Consider the following 18,532-nt stretch of genomic DNA (forward strand, 5'->3'; position numbering starts at 1 on the left):
TCCACGATTCTTTTTCTTTACTGGAGTTAATGAGATTAATCACTGTTCGTCATCACCTTTTCAAACGATTACACCTACTGTATAACAGAATCGCGGTAATATTTCATGAGATTCTTATTTCTTATTAGAAGTAACATGGGTTCCCCCCTATAAGAATTAAAAAGGATGTATAAATGCATGTATCCTTACCACACCCACATTATTTTGAACATTACTTTTTTCTTTATCCAAAGCAGGTAAAAGTGCTTGAAGTTTAAGTATGAAACTAAAAAGGTACGTATTTCTTTGCCAAGAATCTAAAATGAAGACAGATTACTTATCATTTTTGAAAATTTAAAGAGAGTTGTTTTATTTCTTTTCGACAAGGGAATCAGCATTCGTTGGAATTAATAACTGACAGACACCATTTAAAAAAAAATCATTAATTTAATAATTATATAACCTCTGCCAATAATCTCAAAACAAACAAATAAGAAGTATCTCAATGTAAATAAAATTTTAATTTTTGGTTTTGTGTTACTAATATAACAAATAGTACTTGGCGACATTCAATGCTTGAAAAATAACAATTGTAAATAAAAAAGTTTTCAAAACAGCGTCTTTCAGAGGCTGAAAATGATATGCATAGAAGAATAAGTAATAGAAAAAAATCACATAAGTCCTTTAGAAATACAAAAGAGATTTCATAAAACTTAAAGAAATTTTCTTAAAGCTTAAGGTTTAAAGATAAAGGGAAAGAATGCTTTACAGGGATAAAGCCTATGTTATTCAAGCGCGTAGGTAGAACCTGCCCCCCCTCCCCCCCCCCCCCCCAACCCATTCTGAAGGGAAAAAATATCAATATATACTATACAATTTAAACAAAGTAATACTTTGGCAACCTCAAAACAAATCTTTGTTGATTCTTTTCACTTGTCAGGAATTTCTGTCTGTTTGTGTCTGTAAAACTGAGATTGCTTCCAATGGGCCTGCAAGAATATTTTCTTTTACCATTGGAATATTGTATAAGCTGATGACTATTATGTCCATTGTCACAACAATGAGAACCAAGGGCACTCCAGATATTTGAAAATGTAACGGTAATTGTTATTTGAAAAATATCCACCTAAATCTTTCAGTATAGCAGCAGCCAATGTGAGAGAAGACAGAATTGTATGTAAAGCAACTATTGTAAACATATCACTAAGCTCTCTTTAAACATAAAGGAACTACTAAAACCTACTGATAAAGTACTTTACAGATTATGACTGACTACAGGCTTCTTAAATATATTTAAATAATTAAATCTAGTGAACACATTGTTTTATAAAGTACATGATACAAAAAATATAAGCTAAAGGCATGGACAGTTTAACCTTATAATAGTTAAAAAGTACAGTTTAACTTCGTAATCTCGAACTTTGATATCTCAAATACCATGGATTTGTTGAAGTGATTTGAAAGTCCAAATCTCTATTTTCTTATGTATTTTAACCTCAATATTTGAAAACTAGATTCTCAAATTTTTCTCATTGAATTGAAGATACAGAGGTTTGATTGTACATAATCTTTGATATTTGGGTATAAATGCTCATAAGATAAACATGCCACAAACATTAACAAAAACAGTTTTGTTGTCTAATTCAAAATAGCCTTGTAAAAAATTGTAAATGCTGGAAGTATTGCAGTTAAGAAATTTATAACTAATTTAAAAAATATTTTGCATATTCTTAATGTATCAACATTTAGCTTAAGTGCAATACAGACAGAACAAATTAAAATAAATTATATTTGACTGTTTTCTTTATTTCAATAAACAGGGGCAAGTGATAAAAAAATAAAATTATTCCAAAAATAGACTTCCCATTAGAACACGTCTACGTACATACATGTATTACCATCCTCATTTTAAAGAAATTTATGTGTAATTTTGAAAAATATCTTGAACCAACATTGTCTTGATAGGGCTGATATCTCCCCTCACAATCAAAACCATGGGAAATTTTCAAATACTTTGGATATAAAATGTACATAGCATTCAACATCATGCACAGGCACCCCATATTCAGCTTGGATACTACAGCAACTCTGACATGCTGGGAACATACTAAGCCATTGTCAGAGTTAACTAACGCAAAACATACGCTTAAAACAGACTTGACAGTGGAAAGAATTAACTAGTGCATAAAATAAAATACATTTGCAGCATCAGAGGCAGACATCATATTAAATATTAATAAAATCACTATATCTGCAAATTCAGTTTGGATACCCATGAGAAAAGCCAGGAAAAAGATCCACCATGCTTGGTTTAACGCTGCATATGATCCTTGTCTCCAGAGAGTACAATGTAGGTCAAATGCATTAGGTTTAGGTATCCATTCATGAAGAACATCTTCAATCTTTGTTTTGGATACCCCTCAAGATGTGCCAAAAATTATTTAAATACTGATCTGACATGGAACTTTACCTTACACTGTTCAATCAAACATTAAGCAGAGGTAAGAAGCAGGATACGAAACATGCATATTAACATCTACAAAGGCACCAAAATTGCAATTTTGATTTAGATACACATTAATACAAGCTTGATAGTAATATCCGACCTTATTCTGATGTTTGCATACAGTAAGATGGACAGACTGACAGACAGATATGAACACATTCATGCAATAAGTAACCCTTTAAATCTCCACTACAAGGGAAATTATTAAAATTAATACATCCAGTGCAAATTCTCATTGCATGTTGCTTAACAAATGGCAAAAGGCATGCTCAGTGAATAAGAAACAATGATATCATCATGTGGAAAATTTCAGGGAAAAAAAAAACGATTTACAATACATATATACAGGAAATTGAAAGCACTTGCATAATTATGAAATATGCCAGCATACACAAACATTGTATATTAAATGATCACGCATGTTTTTTGTATATGTAATAAATGTATAGTGAGCAAATATTTAAACCTGCTCCCTCTATATAATACTCATAGTGGAAGTGGTTATTACACATTAAAAAAAAATAAAGCTTTCAAAAGCTGGAATATTTTAACAAAATTTTTGTGTCTGGGTGATATCCACCCATTTAAAGTTTCATCAGGTGTGAACATTTATGTAACTAAGATAAATGTCATTCCGATATACAGGTGTCTTGAACATTGATATCTCAAATATCATGGATATGTGGTAGTAAGTTGAAAGTTCCAACCACTTTTTTCTTTATGTACTGTAAATGTACGTTTTTCCGCAGGGTCATAATTCCATGGAATCACAATTTCTGTTCAATCCGCAGGAAAAAATAAGTATGTTAAATTGCTACTATATATGCCTAATATGTACATGTAGGGTATTTCAAAGTGTTTTCTTGGTCTCATTGATTCCAAAATAAAAAATATTTGATTGTATACAATCATTCGTACAAATCTTAAATTAAATAAATGAAGGATTTTATAATCATACACAAATGAAAAAAAAAATCAAAAAAAGATATCTATGATTGGAATCTAAACAGACAGGAAAAAAAGATCATCACAGAGAATGGCTTACTCAATTAAAAGCAAAACAAACATATTGTATATTACATGCGACACTCTCCATAATAACATACACAAATACTTGACCTTCGTAATATTCTTCAAGCAAACAATATCTAAAATTACTTTCTTGTAATCTTTACACAGACACACACACCCAACACAATGAGATTAACACAGTGCATGTTATATATATATTGGAATGTTAAAAATATATGTTAGCAAATACTGAAAATTAAAAATAATGCTAGGAGTTTTGTAAATCATTCTTTTCAGATAGAATTTCCTCTGTCTCAATCTGTTCAGGCAGAATTTCCTCTGTCTCATCTATATCATTCCCATTCCACAACATCTCAGCAGATAGTAATGAACGAGGGAAAAGTCCTGATTTTATATAATCATCTAAAATCTGTAATCAAAAAGCAGACTTTTTTTTAAATAAAGGGATTTTATATATATAATCAAACAGATGGCCCATTGGCCTCAACACTCACCTGAGTCAATACAGCCCTGCTATTCTTCATCAGCAGATTTTTTTCTATTATATATTCCTATGTAAAACTTTGATCCTGATCCCCCATGGTGGCCCCACACTACCCTAGGGTATCATGATTTCAACAAACATGAATCTACACCACCTGCAGATGCTTTGTTATCAGTATGACTATTCATTGCTTCGCTGTTCTTGAAAAGATTTTTTTTTTAAATTTATCGTATATTCCTATCTAAAAATTTGATCTCCCATTGTGGCCCAATCCAACCAATGGGGGTCATGATTTGAACAAACTTGAATCTACACAATGTAATTAAAAGTTTCAAGTACATGTACATTTAAACTTTTTTGGCCCAGTGGGTCTTTTAGTGATTTTTAAAAAATGCCACCAAATCTTCCCTTATTCTTAATTATTACAGACAGACAGATGGACGACAGACAAAATGTGATCAGAAAAGCTCACCTGAGCCTTCAACTCAAGTAAGCTATAAAGATACTGAGATTGTACATTCCTGAATTTACAGACCTGTTTACTCCTTTTGTGGTTGTTTATCAGTATTTCAGATAACTTTTCAGTAAGATTTAGCATCAAATTTTATCCTTAAGATTCTCAGGTTAGTGTAAGTAAGATTTCACAGTTCTCGGTGAGATTGATTGACTTCACATTGTCAGATAAAGTGATTAGGATGAAACTGTATAATGCTAGTTCCTTAAAGTAGCCACACTCTTTATATTTATGCAAAATTATAAGAAAGTGACATAAGGGATTTTAGAGAATATACATATGTACAACTTGCTTATTACAAAAATTTTCTTATATCCCACTTCCTTTTAAGAGAGTTTTACTGTAATTTTAAAAAAGAAGATCTCACCTCTTTAAGACTTTCTATTTTTATCTCTGGTACACTATAGGTGAATCCCGTGGCTATTAATTTTGAACTGCTCATGGCTAAATTCTTATTGTACAGAAGTTCCTGTTACCATAAAAAATAAGATTGAACATTAGAACAAGGGTAATAATGGAAGCAAATAAAAGTAGGTTTTTCTTCTAATTATATCAAACATATCTAATTTTAGAAAAGTATCACAAATTAGACAGTAATTGATATTCTAAGAGACAAAACTCTTGTCTATTAATTATTCTCTTAGTTATTAGCAATTAACCCGTGTTTAATTACCTGGTCTATGAAAGGATTTAATGGTGTGTTTACGATCCCGTCTCTGTCACAAGCATCAGCCCACGGCTGTACGTGTCTATCATTAATGTCCTCCACTACAGATGTCATGTTGACCTGATTAATAAAAGTGACCAGATTAATGAAACCACTTTACTTAATGGACAATGTAACATAATTGAATGGCTCTAATAAGAAAACAGAAAAAAAGAAACAAAACAAAGAAAAATACATAAATGTCCACTACAGATATCATGTTGACCTGATTAATAAAACCTCTTTACTTAGTTGACAAAGCTAAGTAGCTTAGTGGGGTGAAATTCACCTTAAAATAAGCATGATAAATCAACAAGGAAAACTTTCTATCTTGGGGTCTTCACAAAATGACATTAGAAAAAGCTATTAATGCAAAATCCATGAACAACAGTCAAGTGAATTAATTTATGTGTTTCGTATGTCATTTCATGTCATGTCTTTTATTTTTTTTTTTTTGGATTTGGTGGTTTGTTTATTTGTTTGTTTGTTTGTTTGTTTGTTTTTTTTTTTTGGGGGGGGGGGGGGGGGGTTATTACATGTACCTGGCACAATTAGCTGTGTAGATATTATGAACAACTTACTCGAGCTATATTGGAGAGCACCGATCCCATGAAGTCATACTTAATATCATAAATTTCGGACACAAGCTCACTGACTTTCCCCTGTGCTAGAGAATAAAAGCATAAGAAAAACATATAAACATCATAACTTATTAGAGCTAATATGTGAATCCTACTTAATCTAGATGCTAATAATTTGGACATTTCATTTTCTAGGCGATATTTGTTGGGTACAGAATTATCATTATCTACCAAATATGAATGATCAATGTCAGTAATTCATCAATCTTCATTAATCTGGATCCTGATGATTTGTGTTCAGATTAATGAAGCTCGACTGTACACATCTTTGACAAAGAATGAATTTCTGTTCAAAAAAGGAATTTTTCTGTAAATGTGTAAATGTGATGACTTTTTTAGGCAGAAAATAGAATTAGAAATAAAAATTAAGCAAATACATATGTATAATAGGCCACACAGAGTTAATTCTTTTTATTACCACAACACTGTTACAAACTCACAGAAATTTGACCTTGACTTTTGACCCTATGTGAATAGGTCATGTTTCCTTGATCATTTAGAGAACTCAGAAGCAAGTCTGAGACAAAATTTTTTCTTTGCTTCTTCCCAAATTGTGTCTTTAAAATTGTTTTGGACCTAAACTGACTTTGACCTTGACATTAAACCAATTGTCCTCACATTAATAAACATTTATTGCTGGTCGTTTACCACCACAAGTCAAAGACTACAGGTTTCAAAATAATCCTCTACATACTAGGGTGCTGCTTTAAATCTAATCTTGCACAGAACTTTATGAATGTCAACTAAATATTAAGTTGTACACCCTAGTTACTTTAAACCTCAGTAGCAGGTGTGAGACTCTAAGATCAAAATGTATTCCACATATCTCATGCAAAAGACAGTTAACATTACATGCCCAGGCCTATGAGCACCAAAAGTCAGTAACAACATCTTTGTACAACTGTGCCAGATTGATGGACTGGCACACCAGCCATTTACAATATCCTTAACATGTTATTTTGATGCAAGGGGAATGAACAGAACTTTACAAAAATAAGAGATGAAGAAATATGCAAACTAACTTGTGTGACTGTTGTCAACAACGTTGTAGACTTCCCCCTTCTTGCCGTTGTTACAAAGATGCCAGACCGCACGACAAACGTCAATAACATGAACAGTATTCATCTGTAGATCTTTAGTCCATAACATCTGAGAAGATTAATTTAAACCTGAGAGTAAAATAATCACAGATGTCCAAGGACAGGATGTCCCTCAACCTCTTTTTCATTTATGTAGCTTAGAATCCCTGGAATTTTTCGACTTTTTCATGAGTTACCCTTCCATGAACTAATATGAATTTCATAATAAAAGTAAAAAAACACAAAAATATAAACAACTGAGAAAAAAAAATCACATCTGTATGTACAGATGTGATGTTTTTCTGATCAAAATTCTTATTTTTCAAATTCTACACTGAACGGCACTGAGTAAACATTTATAGATAAACTAAATGCAAATCATTTTATAAATTAACAGTTGCCTTATATTAACCTACCTTCATTTTCTGTCTTGTGTACTTGTAAATTGCTCCTATGATTAACCGAGGGGCTGAAAAAAAAAACAACATACAGATCACATGAAATAAGTCCAAAAATAAATGATTTATATGATCGGTTGACAGGGGAGGCTTACTCCTCCTAGGCACCAGATCCACCTCCGGAATTTCAAGGGGTCTGTGTTTTATGGCCCGTTCACAGATTTGTAATGTCTTTTTTTTAAAGATTTATCTCTGTTTGTTATCTTCATCTTTTTCATTCAAATTCATATGAATGTACTTTCATTGCTGATTTTTTTTTCTTCATCATCTTAATCAGCGATTTTTTTCTACCCATTGAGAAAGGGTCCGGTACTGGTTCAATTGGGAAAAATAGCATCAATTAATTTTTATTTATTCTGCATTTTGCATTTATTCTAACATCCTTACCTATTACTCCATGTTATTAAGAATAAAGAAGTATTTATTATTTTTTATATTAATGTCCCTTGATTTCATATTTTCATGCTGTCAATTTGTCAAAATGTATGACACTACGCTGTCTACATCACAGTTCCTGCCATATTACGACCAATCTCTACTTTCAATTTAAGCGAAAGTGAAACAATTTGTCATGTTTCATATAAAAAGAAATATGATGTCATCGTAATCTGTTGCTTGGCAGTTGAATTGGGCATTTTTAGTCTCAAAATTGGGATAAATTTGCGTTTTTTGGCTTAGGGAATTGCACCGTTTATCGGTATCAGTTATATAAGGAAAAAAAAATGCTGATCTTAAGGGGAAGAAGGACCTTGGGCTGAAAAAATTCTTGTCATTTAATATTTTTCATATTTTGTATATTTCTAATTTAGCATGTCCCACATATCTTAAAGCAGTTTTATGATTAGGTTTCTTACCTTGTTTTAGAGATATTGATAGACAAATACAATGCCCTACAGTGTCTAAGTGGAGTTTTGATTTTCCATGATTCTGGGCCCATTACTTTGTCCATGATGGGATTTTTTAAGCATAGACAAAAAATATGTCAGTGGTCATGTATCTTTTAAAATATTTCAGAGTATGGATAGGGTTTAAATTCGAAAAAAACAAGTTTCTTCTATAAAACTGCATCTAGGTAGGGAAAATTACATACTTTTTAAGACAACTTCATCAACAAAAAACTTCATTTGCAAAAAATTATATCATTCAATATTTGAAAATTTACGTTGAAATGCAAGTCCTTCATTTTATTGATTAACTGTAAAAATATCGAATGGTGAAGCTGACCTCAATATTGCACAGGACATCCTTAAACAAGACATAAGCATGACAAAAACGTGTCATATTTACATTTCTTGAGTACGGGAAAAACCAACTATGACGTCACACGTAAGCTGAATAAGCAAAATAAGATACATCTACAGAAGATTTCTGTCATCAGCCAGGCAAAAATTATTTTTGAGTTCCCCTTTTCTCAAAATAAATCATCATATACTTATTATGACCTGTTTTTACATAATAATACTGCCAGTTTATATACTGAGTATGATCTTGCTGTACTAAGAGATCGTGTATGACGTCACCGACTTGTTTGACGCGCAGTGTAGGGAAACAGAAGGTTGGATCAATATATTCCGTAATTGATTAATATTTACAAAAAAAAATAATTTTTTTAAGATATTTTTATATAAGACATTCAAGTAAAACAAATTGTTTAAAAATTATACATGTACTGATGGCTTAAATCAGGTTTTGAACTTAAAGTATCGGAGACTATGACGTAGTTAAACTGAGTCATGTGACCATGTGTCCTTCGTCCCCTTAATATACAACTTCCCCCAGTTATCCCATTGTGAACCAAAATCCCTCACCTAGTCCCATCTTGTCCCCTGGGCCGTACACAATGGCCGGCCTCACTACCAAGTAATTGAGATTAGGGATGTTTCTGAGCTGTTTTTCCACCTCTAGTTTGTGTTTGGCTAACACTGTCCAAGGATCTAACTTGCTGTCTTCCTTTGCTGGTTTCTGGAGAATGGTACAAAACTTACATTTCAGTACAGGAAAAAAATCTTTTCTTTTTTTCTTTTTTCCACAACAAAATCAAAATTTTGATTGCAAAACTAAAAGTATAGTTCATAGCATAAACAAAAAAATTTACTACAAACCTTGTCAGCAGCATAAACTTGTCCAGTGGAGAATTCCACAAACATCTTTGGGTTATGTTTGGCTGCCTCTCGAGCGCAGTTCATACTCAGGTTTATTATGCCTTCTTGGTACACCTGCACCAGAAGATACAGTTTTGAATTAACTCTCTTTGTGTAAACAGAGTCATTTTCACTTGGTCCTACTTTCAACCTACCATATTTGCACAAGATTTTGTCGTATTTTTATTCATCCAGACATAATTTGAGTAAATGAGAGATAACTCTGTCTAATTTAAATCCACCCAGTTTTAAATTTGCTCAATGACAACAAGCTATGGGCGAAAGGGCATAAATCAAACGTGGGCGTATACTTACAGCATCTGTCTGGCCATATTTAGTCTCAGCGGCAAGGTTGATCACAAAATCATATTCACCTTCAGGATCAGTGAAAGCACTGGAAACTGAAGCTACAAAATTAAACAGTCTAGCACACTGTCACAGTAATTCATTCTTTTCAACATTTAACATGTTTGTTACATGTGAAATCCATGTCTGGAAGATTTTCAGAATATGTTCATTCTGGTTATTTCCTTTACAAATTTCAATTAAACTAGTTATTTCTTTATGACATTTGACTTTAGGGGATGAAATTTCTTCCTACCTGGACTGATAAGGCTTGACTGCTTAAATTCCACCACAGGATTTTCAAAAATCTCCTACAAAAAGGAATCAAGGGTTCAAAATCAAGTATAAGATTAGAAATGAGGAAATTGGCTGGAATAATTCCAGCAACAGAAAAATAACAAAATCTACACATTTAATTTTCAAACTGTGTATCCGACAAGCCTCTCTAGCTCTTTGATGTATATAAAAATATTTGGTTTTTGTACTACCTTGAGTCCAAATCATTCTTCGAACATTTCACACGAGTTATTTTTTTTCATAATGAAACGGTTTTACAGATACTTTGGACTTGGAGTATAATTGCAAAAAATTATGGAATTGCACACGCCTTACCATTTGATAACTGAAAAATTTGTACACATTAACAAAACTCTGTGAATAGTGGTGAAATCTACAATTTATCCAAAACAGTCAAACCTCATTATCTTGAACTCGATGAACATCACTTAAATACTGAGGTCTTCAGTTCAAGGCCAAGTATTATCACATCTTATAATGATTTTTACCTTGTGATTTTGGTTCAGCCATGCTAGCACAGGAGGGACTTTGTCAGCCACTCGGACCTATATATTAATTTTAAAAAATATCAACACATTAAACTTGATAAATTTTTTAAGTGGAAAAACATTTACATATAATAAATGTTTTCTTTTGATTTGTCTTTGCAGTGAACATATTCAAATCAAATTAATTCAGATGTGCATGCAATACTGTTGTTTCGAGAAAAAAAAAAAATTAAAGCAAAACATGGAACTTGGTCATGGTACATGTAGACAATGATGCAGAAATTAGCTTAATTAAGTTAAAGGCTTCAGTTTGGTTTGAACATATTTTATTGTCTATAAACTTTACAACTGGGATTGGGCAAAAGTTCTTAAAACTTAATACGCCCTCTCCCTACATATGAATTATACCAAACATATTTACATATATGGGTTTCAGCTTAAAATGAATAAAACACAGAAAAGCATAATAAGCAGAGGAACATTATAAGGCTTCAGTATACATGGTAGGAAAGAAGTCTTAGAATTTTTAGTATAGGGATAAAAAGTGAATGGATATAAAAACATATACATAACCAACTCCCTAAACCTAGCACATGCATTGTGATTACTTGAAAATAATTTTTACCATTAATTGTTTTAAAAGGAATGCAGAAAAATTAATTTACTTTTTAATGGCAGGTTTTTGCATTTTATATACATTTAAAATAAGCTCACCTTGGAAGCCAAGTTGTTCTCCACAAGATAAGTGACAAGGTTACGTCCAATAAATCCTGTCCCTGAAAAATAAAATACAGAAATAGTGGGCGGCAGAACAATCATATTACTACCTGTTCACAGTACTTTGCCATTGCAAGTTCCAATATCAGATCTTTATTTTTTTTTCTGGAGGTCCTTCAGAAGAGACCATATAAACCTAGGTCCCATGTAGCAGTGGCTATTTGCACAAAACAAAAAGATCCCGCACTGCTCAATGGACTAACATGCCCAGCATAGGCCTAAATCTGCAGTCTGCCACCTGCATTAAGTGGCATCACAATAATGAATATGATTGGAAAATTCTCAAAGACAGCCTTAGGAAGGTATACAATAGACATTTCACCAGGCAATCACAACTTTACCTTTTTTGAACCAGTTTTCATAGGTATACATGGATGCTTAAACAAGAGTTTACAGCTAGGCTTTTTATTCCAGAGTCTTCGTTTATAATCCTGATAATTGTGTATATGCATCAGAAACACCGATGTTCTAGCACAATTGTTAAAAAACTCACCTAGGTACTTCATGGGGGGTACAATCTTATAGTTCTGGCAAAACAGATTTTTCTAAGAAGGTTGTCACCAAATCTTAATTTAAAAGAATTGGGTTTTTTAGACATATTTATACTTTTCTGTACAATGTTAATTAATATTAAAACATTTATTTAAAAAAAATCTATTATGATGATAAAATCCCCCCTCCCCTCATTTTGAAATGTGCCAAAGCGTTTGGAAGGTGGGTGGGGGATGTGTAGGGCTATGTATTGAGCAAAAAAATTCGATACGATATTTTATAATGTGATATCCAATATATTGGATTCTTCAGCAAGTCTTTCAAAAAGTCTTATAATTCATTTAATGCATGAATTTTATAACAAGAGGCCCAGGGGCCACATCGCTCATCTGAGCACTCTGGCTAGGAAAAAGCAGAAATCAGTTCAGTCTTGAAAAGTTTTGATATAAAAGTGGTTCGGGGGGGGGGGGGGGGGGGATTTGAACTTGAATCTATACTTCAAAGGGGTGCTTTTGAATTAATATGACAAATAATTGCTTTGCTGTTCTTAAGAAGACAATTTTTATTGATATATCATTTGCATTCCTTTGTATAACTATGATCTCCTGTTATGGCTCCTCTGTTCTCCTGTGGGGTCATGATTTGAACAAAATTTGAATCGACATTACCCGAGGATGCTTGCATTTAAATATGACTAATTATGGCTTTGCTGTTCTTGAGAAGAAGATTTTAAAAGGCTTGCTTTTTTCCTATGTATTCCTATGTAAAACTTTGATCGCCCATTGTGGAACCACCCTACCCTTGGGGGGTCATGATTTGAACACACTTGAATCTACACTACCTGAGGATGCACCCATACAAAAATAAACAATCATGGCTTTGCTGTTCTTGTGAAGAAGATTTTTACCAATTTTTCCTGAGGATGCTTCCATATAATTATGACCAATCATGGCTTTGTTGTTCTTGAGAAGAAGATTTTTACAGATTTTTCCTATTTATTCCAATGTAAAACTTTGATCTCCCATTGTGGCCCCACCCTACCCCCAGGGGTCATAATTGGAACAAATTTGAACTTAAACTACTTGAGGATGCTTCCATATAAATATTATCAATCATGGCTTGTTGTTCTTGAGAAGAAGATTTTTAAAGAGTTTTCCTATATATTCCTATGTAAAACTTTGATCGCCCATTGTGGCCACACGCTACCCCGGGGGTCATGATTGGAACAAACTTGAATGTACACTACCTGAGGATGCTACCATATAAATATGACCAATCATGGCTTTGCTGTTCTTGAGAAGAAGATTTTTTAAAGATTTTTCCTATATATTTCTATGTAAAACCTTTGATCGCCCATTGTGGCCACACCCTACCCCCGGGGGTCCTGATTGGAACAAACTTCAATCTACACTACCTGAGGATGCTTCCATATTAAGTTAATATTTTCAAGCACAGTGGTTCAGAAGACTTTTAAATGATGCCATTAATTTTTCACAAATTCATGATTATCTCCCCTTGGAAGAAGGCATGGCCCTTCATTTGAACAAACGTGAATCCCCTTTACCCAAGGATACTTTGTGGCAAGTTTGGTTGAAATTGGACCTGTGGTTCTTGAGAAGAAGATGAAAATGTGAAAAGTTTACGACAACGACAACAACGACGACAGACAAATTTCGATCAGAAAAGCTCACTTGAGCCTTCAACTCAGGTGAGCTAAAAACTAATTGTTTCATAACCCATTTTGAAGTTCTTGTCTCATGTCATAACAAATTACACTTCAAATTTAAACTTTTAATGACTGTGAAAACAACATGTTAAATAAAGTTGTCTATGTATTTTGTAATATTTATCTAAGATGTGCTATCTCCTTGATGATTATATTATTACTGATCAATTTTAATTGAAAACAGTGCAAATTATAACCTTTGGTGATTGAAATTCCCAACTTTTTCACAGATTGAATTATAAGAAAATCGGACTGTCCATACGTATTGGAAGTTATTCTGTCAATACGAATCATTCTTAAATATCGATGTGTATAAATTAATCAATATATTGATACAGCCCTAGGGAGGTGGGGGGGGGGGGGGGGGGGAGATGTTTAGTCTCTTCCCTAAAAGGTACCATCCCTAAATGTAGATGCAGGTAAATTAGAAAAAAAATTAATTTATTTAAAGTTATTGCTTCCAATAATAAATAATTGAATGTATTTTTTTTAAATTCATTTATTGTCACTTTCCTATGTCAATGAAAGTTTAAGAGTTCAAACGTACAAAACAGTCTGTAAATCATGTTTATTAAAGCCCTAATAATATTACTTGACCAGATCTAGATTTCTTCTATGTCTGACATCCATTCAACAGCCATATATAATCTTACCAGGACAATGGCTGACTTGTCAAAGCCTGATAATGCAGCTATAACACAAGGATACACTTATAATACTAACATAACTGTCTACCATAACAATGCCCAGAATGTGGGTCAAGAACTAGGATTTACACAAAAAAAAAATCCTCTTAAAATTAGATTTTTTTTCTTTTTTTGTTGTGTGTAGCTGTGAAAGTAAATTTAAGGATTGTGACACTGGTGTGCTACAATTTTACATTCATTGTCATTAATGAACATGAACTGCAAAACCTAAATGTTAATAGACTAATATATGTATGTTTAATGTGTATTAGTGTATAAAAATGGTATATATGACTCGCCTATAATTTGGATTTTTGGGAAATTCAATTTTGGTTCAAAACTCTATGTACTAGCTCCTTATTATATATATATAAGTGGGTGCTTGAATCAATGGTATTTCTCCGGATAGCAAAATGTAGGGAAAAGGGATGACACTCAACAAAAAAAAAAAAAAATAAATGGATCAATGAAATACACGGAATGGTAACTGTTTGATTTGTTGAGAATACAAGGTTAAAAATATCAATGTCATATATCCCATGATTATCTCAACACAGGTAAATAGCTACATACATGTACATTAGATTTTTGATATGAAATTGATTTGATAAGAATAAAATGATTTTATTATACTTTCATGTTAAATACTAAAATCTGATTGGTTTAGACGCAATTAAAAATCCGTAATGTTACCCTCAGCGTTAGCAACACAGTTGACAATGTGTAACATTACGAAAATGTCACATGCGTTCAAATCATGTGCGTGCGGTTCACCGTAGAATTCTCAAAATGTCAGTTGTGCGTTTGAAAGAAGCCAAATAAACGAGGTCAGTAAAAGCTTGCGTCCGCTGTAGCTTACTTGAAAACAACAAACGACAGACGAAACATCATTGCGAGTGCAAATTTTAGATGATAAAGGACTTTTTTGAGTACCAAACAAACAATAAATAGGTTGGTAAATCTTTTCCGAAGCTTTCTTATTGAGAAAAATAAAAGCGGTGAGTTTGAAAGCTTTCTAAGCGTGAACTTAAAGACGATCTCTGAATTTTTTTTTATGACATCCGAAATCAATAAGACATTCAGTATAATAAAATAAATAGTGCACGTTTTTGAGGGTAACAGTTGAAATTGACACCCCTCGGAAAACCATTGTCAACCTCCGCTGACGCGTCGGTTTACAATGGTTTCCTTGGGGTGTCAATTTCAACTGTTACCCTCAAAAACGTGCACTATTTATATAATATATTGGTGTCATTTCCCTGAATATTTATTTGATAAAACAAAATTGAAAAAATTAGAGCATTGATCTGAAATTGTTGCCTGATTCTGTCAAAAAGTTGTAGAGACTCAAAAGAGAGTCAATTAAATCGCTCCAATATATCGCTAAAAGAATACAGCCATGCAACTTTTACGATGTAAGCAGACTGATTTATATACAAATATATTACAGTATTTGTTTAGTTATGCATCAATTTCATGGCGAATTGACAAAAATAAATTAGTTTCAAAGAACATGGAGAGGCTTTTTTTGAAATACATTAATTTCAATCATTAAAAATATATCACTTTATATATACATATTCAACATGGATAAACTTCAATAAATATGGGAAATATTGATTTTAACATCCATGAGGCAATTGTCCATCATGACATCTGACACAGATGATATTATGGAACTTAAACTACATACCTCATTACATATAATAATCATATACATGCAAAAGCACTTTATGGTGAATGCATGATGTACACATTGTCGTCATTTTTTTTTTCAAAACAAACAACATAAAACAAGAATGCAGTTCAATGCACCCTCCAAATTTACCCATATCAATGAAAAAAAATTAAAAAATATGTAATTAGCATTTTTTTCCTGATATGCAGTAAGAAAATAAATAGGTCTAGCTAGAGGATAAAAGTGATTAGGTCTTCCCTAAACAGCTGCAAAACATGAAAATTGCATTGCCTGTTTCAAGGACAGAAAATAATAATCAAACTTGAATTTCCTTATTTGTAGATGATTGTTTTAGCGATTTTCTTTTCTTCCTTGTGATATATAATTTTAAAAATTGTAGATCTTTATAGATATGAAATGTATCCTGATTTTTGTTAGTTCAGCACTATGAAAGTAAATGAAAAATGCAAAATGAAAGTAAATGAATGTAAACTGGGGGGTTTCTGCTGCCTGTATTTATTACTTCAAAACTTCCTTGTGTCCGATGGATTGAGAGATAGAGGCTATTTTATTGACATTTAAGAAGTTCACCATTACTTTAACAACTCAGGATTTCCTGAACGGCTTTGCACTATAGTGATACAGCGCATGTTTCCGTACACTAAGTCATAGAGTACCGCTTGAAACATTTAACATAAGGGTAACAAACTTTAACTTTTATGACAGTTCAATTAGAATGTAATTAAATCTACTTGAACAACATAAGAACTTGGTAATAAGTGGAAATCTAAATGAAGTTAATGTCTTTTTCAAAAAGCTTACCGCCTAAAATTAGAACTCTCGGCTTTCCACGCTCTTCCGAGGTCGCCATTTTTAGATCGGGAAAACTTTATTGTTGATCATGTGATATTATCACGTGATTTCATGCGATTTTAATAACTTGGTGGATCCAGATTTTCTATCGAAAAACCTTTTGTCTCGAAAAATATTGTAAAGTGACCATATTACTCAAATTATCTAGAGAGATAAATTTACGATAGATCTATCCTGAAATTAGCAAAAATTATGCTTCTTCCCCCTTTTTTGGTGGTTTCCCTGGTGGTGGTGGTGGGGGGGGGGGGGGTCTAAAGAGTAAAATCTATTTCGTTAAATGTAGAATAGACATTAAACGACATTTAAAAATAATAATAATAAAATAAAAACTTCTTTTTCTTTTTAATATAATTGTGCAATTCAGGGACTCAGTTTCGTACTCAGGTCAAAAATGAACAAATGTGCATGGTTGAACCCAGTTTTAAAAAGAAAAAAATCATCTTCTCTAATTAAAAAAAGAAAAACAGTGTCATATTAACTGGATTTTTTTAATGAAACCCAGCATATAAGGGGTTCCTTTGTCTGTCCGAATTTCCTTAATCAAAGAGCTACAGTTTCTGTAGAGCTCTACAATTTTACTGAAATGACACACTGTAACTCATGTAGTCTCTCTCTCTCTCTCTCTCTCTCTCTCATTACCTTTTATTTCATTGTTTATTTTCTGGGTTTTTTTTTTAATAATGTGTTTATCGCGTCTTTTGAGTATTTGTAGATTTGCCCTTGTATGGAATCCGGATAAAGCTATATTTAGTTCTCAATCTCATCATCGCACCATTGATGCCTAGGTTGATAGTGCAATGAAACAATAATGAGATGACGATGGTGCGATGGCTTTATCACGCAGTTTTTCACTTACGAGAAAAGATAAGAAATAGTTTTGAAAATTATCATCGTCATCGCGCTATGCACCTTCGCGTCATCGACATCGCGCTATCGCTTCCTCGTTATCACAACATCGCATTATCGCGCCATCGATTCTTTAGTTGATGCGATAATGAACTATGTGGCCCGATCGGATTTCATATAAATTAGCTTTCTATGAGACAAATAAATTCACTGGTAAAGCTTTGCTTAAATACGATTATGCGGTACACATTCAAAGTCTTTTGATAAATCAACCTTAATTGTTACCGTCTATGTTTTATGATCAAGAGCAAACTTCGTACCTTCAACAATTTTAGAAAAACACTCTTTCAAACATACGTACCCAGGTCTAAAATATTTGTAACATATCATTAAAAATGACAATTGAAGAAAATGCTAATACTTGACTATAAATGACCCTTTCAACAATCTTTGACACTATCTAGATGTTCATCATGTATGTTCATAAACACAATATGCAAGCTAGTACGTTCTGAACCAGATTCTTGGTTGATTTTATTTATTTATTTATTCATTTATTTATTTCATCTGGGCATATAAAATATGAATTTCAAATAGAGGAAGCAAACTAAAACACAGAAATGTTGTTTTTAATTAATATAAATAAAATAAAAATGTCTTCAGTTCATTAATTTGAGACAAAAAGGGAACTCTTAAAAATTAACAATTATTAATCATAATTATATTTATATGTTCCGCAGTGTTAATAATTAAATTTGATAAAACGCATAGAATTGTCTTAAAT

General features: G+C 32.4%; 1 protein-coding gene across 1 annotated transcript; it reads right to left on the reverse strand.

Moving 5' to 3' along the window:
- Window positions 1-815: 815 nt before the first annotated feature.
- On the reverse strand, window positions 816-16,930 carry LOC133174643 (dTDP-glucose 4,6-dehydratase-like). The gene is made up of 13 exons (XM_061309740.1): window positions 16,852-16,930; window positions 11,385-11,446; window positions 10,671-10,727; window positions 10,142-10,196; window positions 9,856-9,947; window positions 9,502-9,615; window positions 9,208-9,361; window positions 7,358-7,410; window positions 6,885-7,011; window positions 5,803-5,888; window positions 5,189-5,302; window positions 4,883-4,984; window positions 816-3,926 (listed from the first exon to the last, which is right to left on the reverse strand). Exons 1-13 carry the CDS (start codon window positions 16,898-16,900, stop codon window positions 3,765-3,767), a joined length of 1,227 nt encoding a protein of 408 aa, XP_061165724.1. The 5' UTR covers window positions 16,901-16,930; the 3' UTR covers window positions 816-3,764.
- Between the last annotated feature and the right edge of the window lie 1,602 nt (window positions 16,931-18,532).

This window comes from Saccostrea echinata, unplaced genomic scaffold (assembly GCF_033153115.1).
Source record: "Saccostrea echinata isolate AGI-Se365-2 ecotype Australia unplaced genomic scaffold, CSIRO_AGI_Sech_v1 ptg000058l, whole genome shotgun sequence".
NCBI lineage: Eukaryota > Metazoa > Mollusca > Bivalvia > Ostreida > Ostreidae > Saccostrea > Saccostrea echinata.

Excerpts from the sequence above, each read along its gene's own strand:
- LOC133174643 (XM_061309740.1), bottom strand. The coding sequence starts at position 16,900 with ATGGCGACCTCGGAAGAGCGTGGAAAGCCGAGAGTTCTAATTTTAGGC. Across the intron at positions 9,616-9,855 it reads AATATGGCCAGACAGATGCT|GTGTACCAAGAAGGCATAAT; the intron begins GTAAGTATACGC and ends CTTCTGGTGCAG. Across the intron at positions 5,303-5,802 it reads TGCTCTCCAATATAGCTCGA|GTCAACATGACATCTGTAGT; the intron begins GTAAGTTGTTCA and ends TTTATTAATCAG.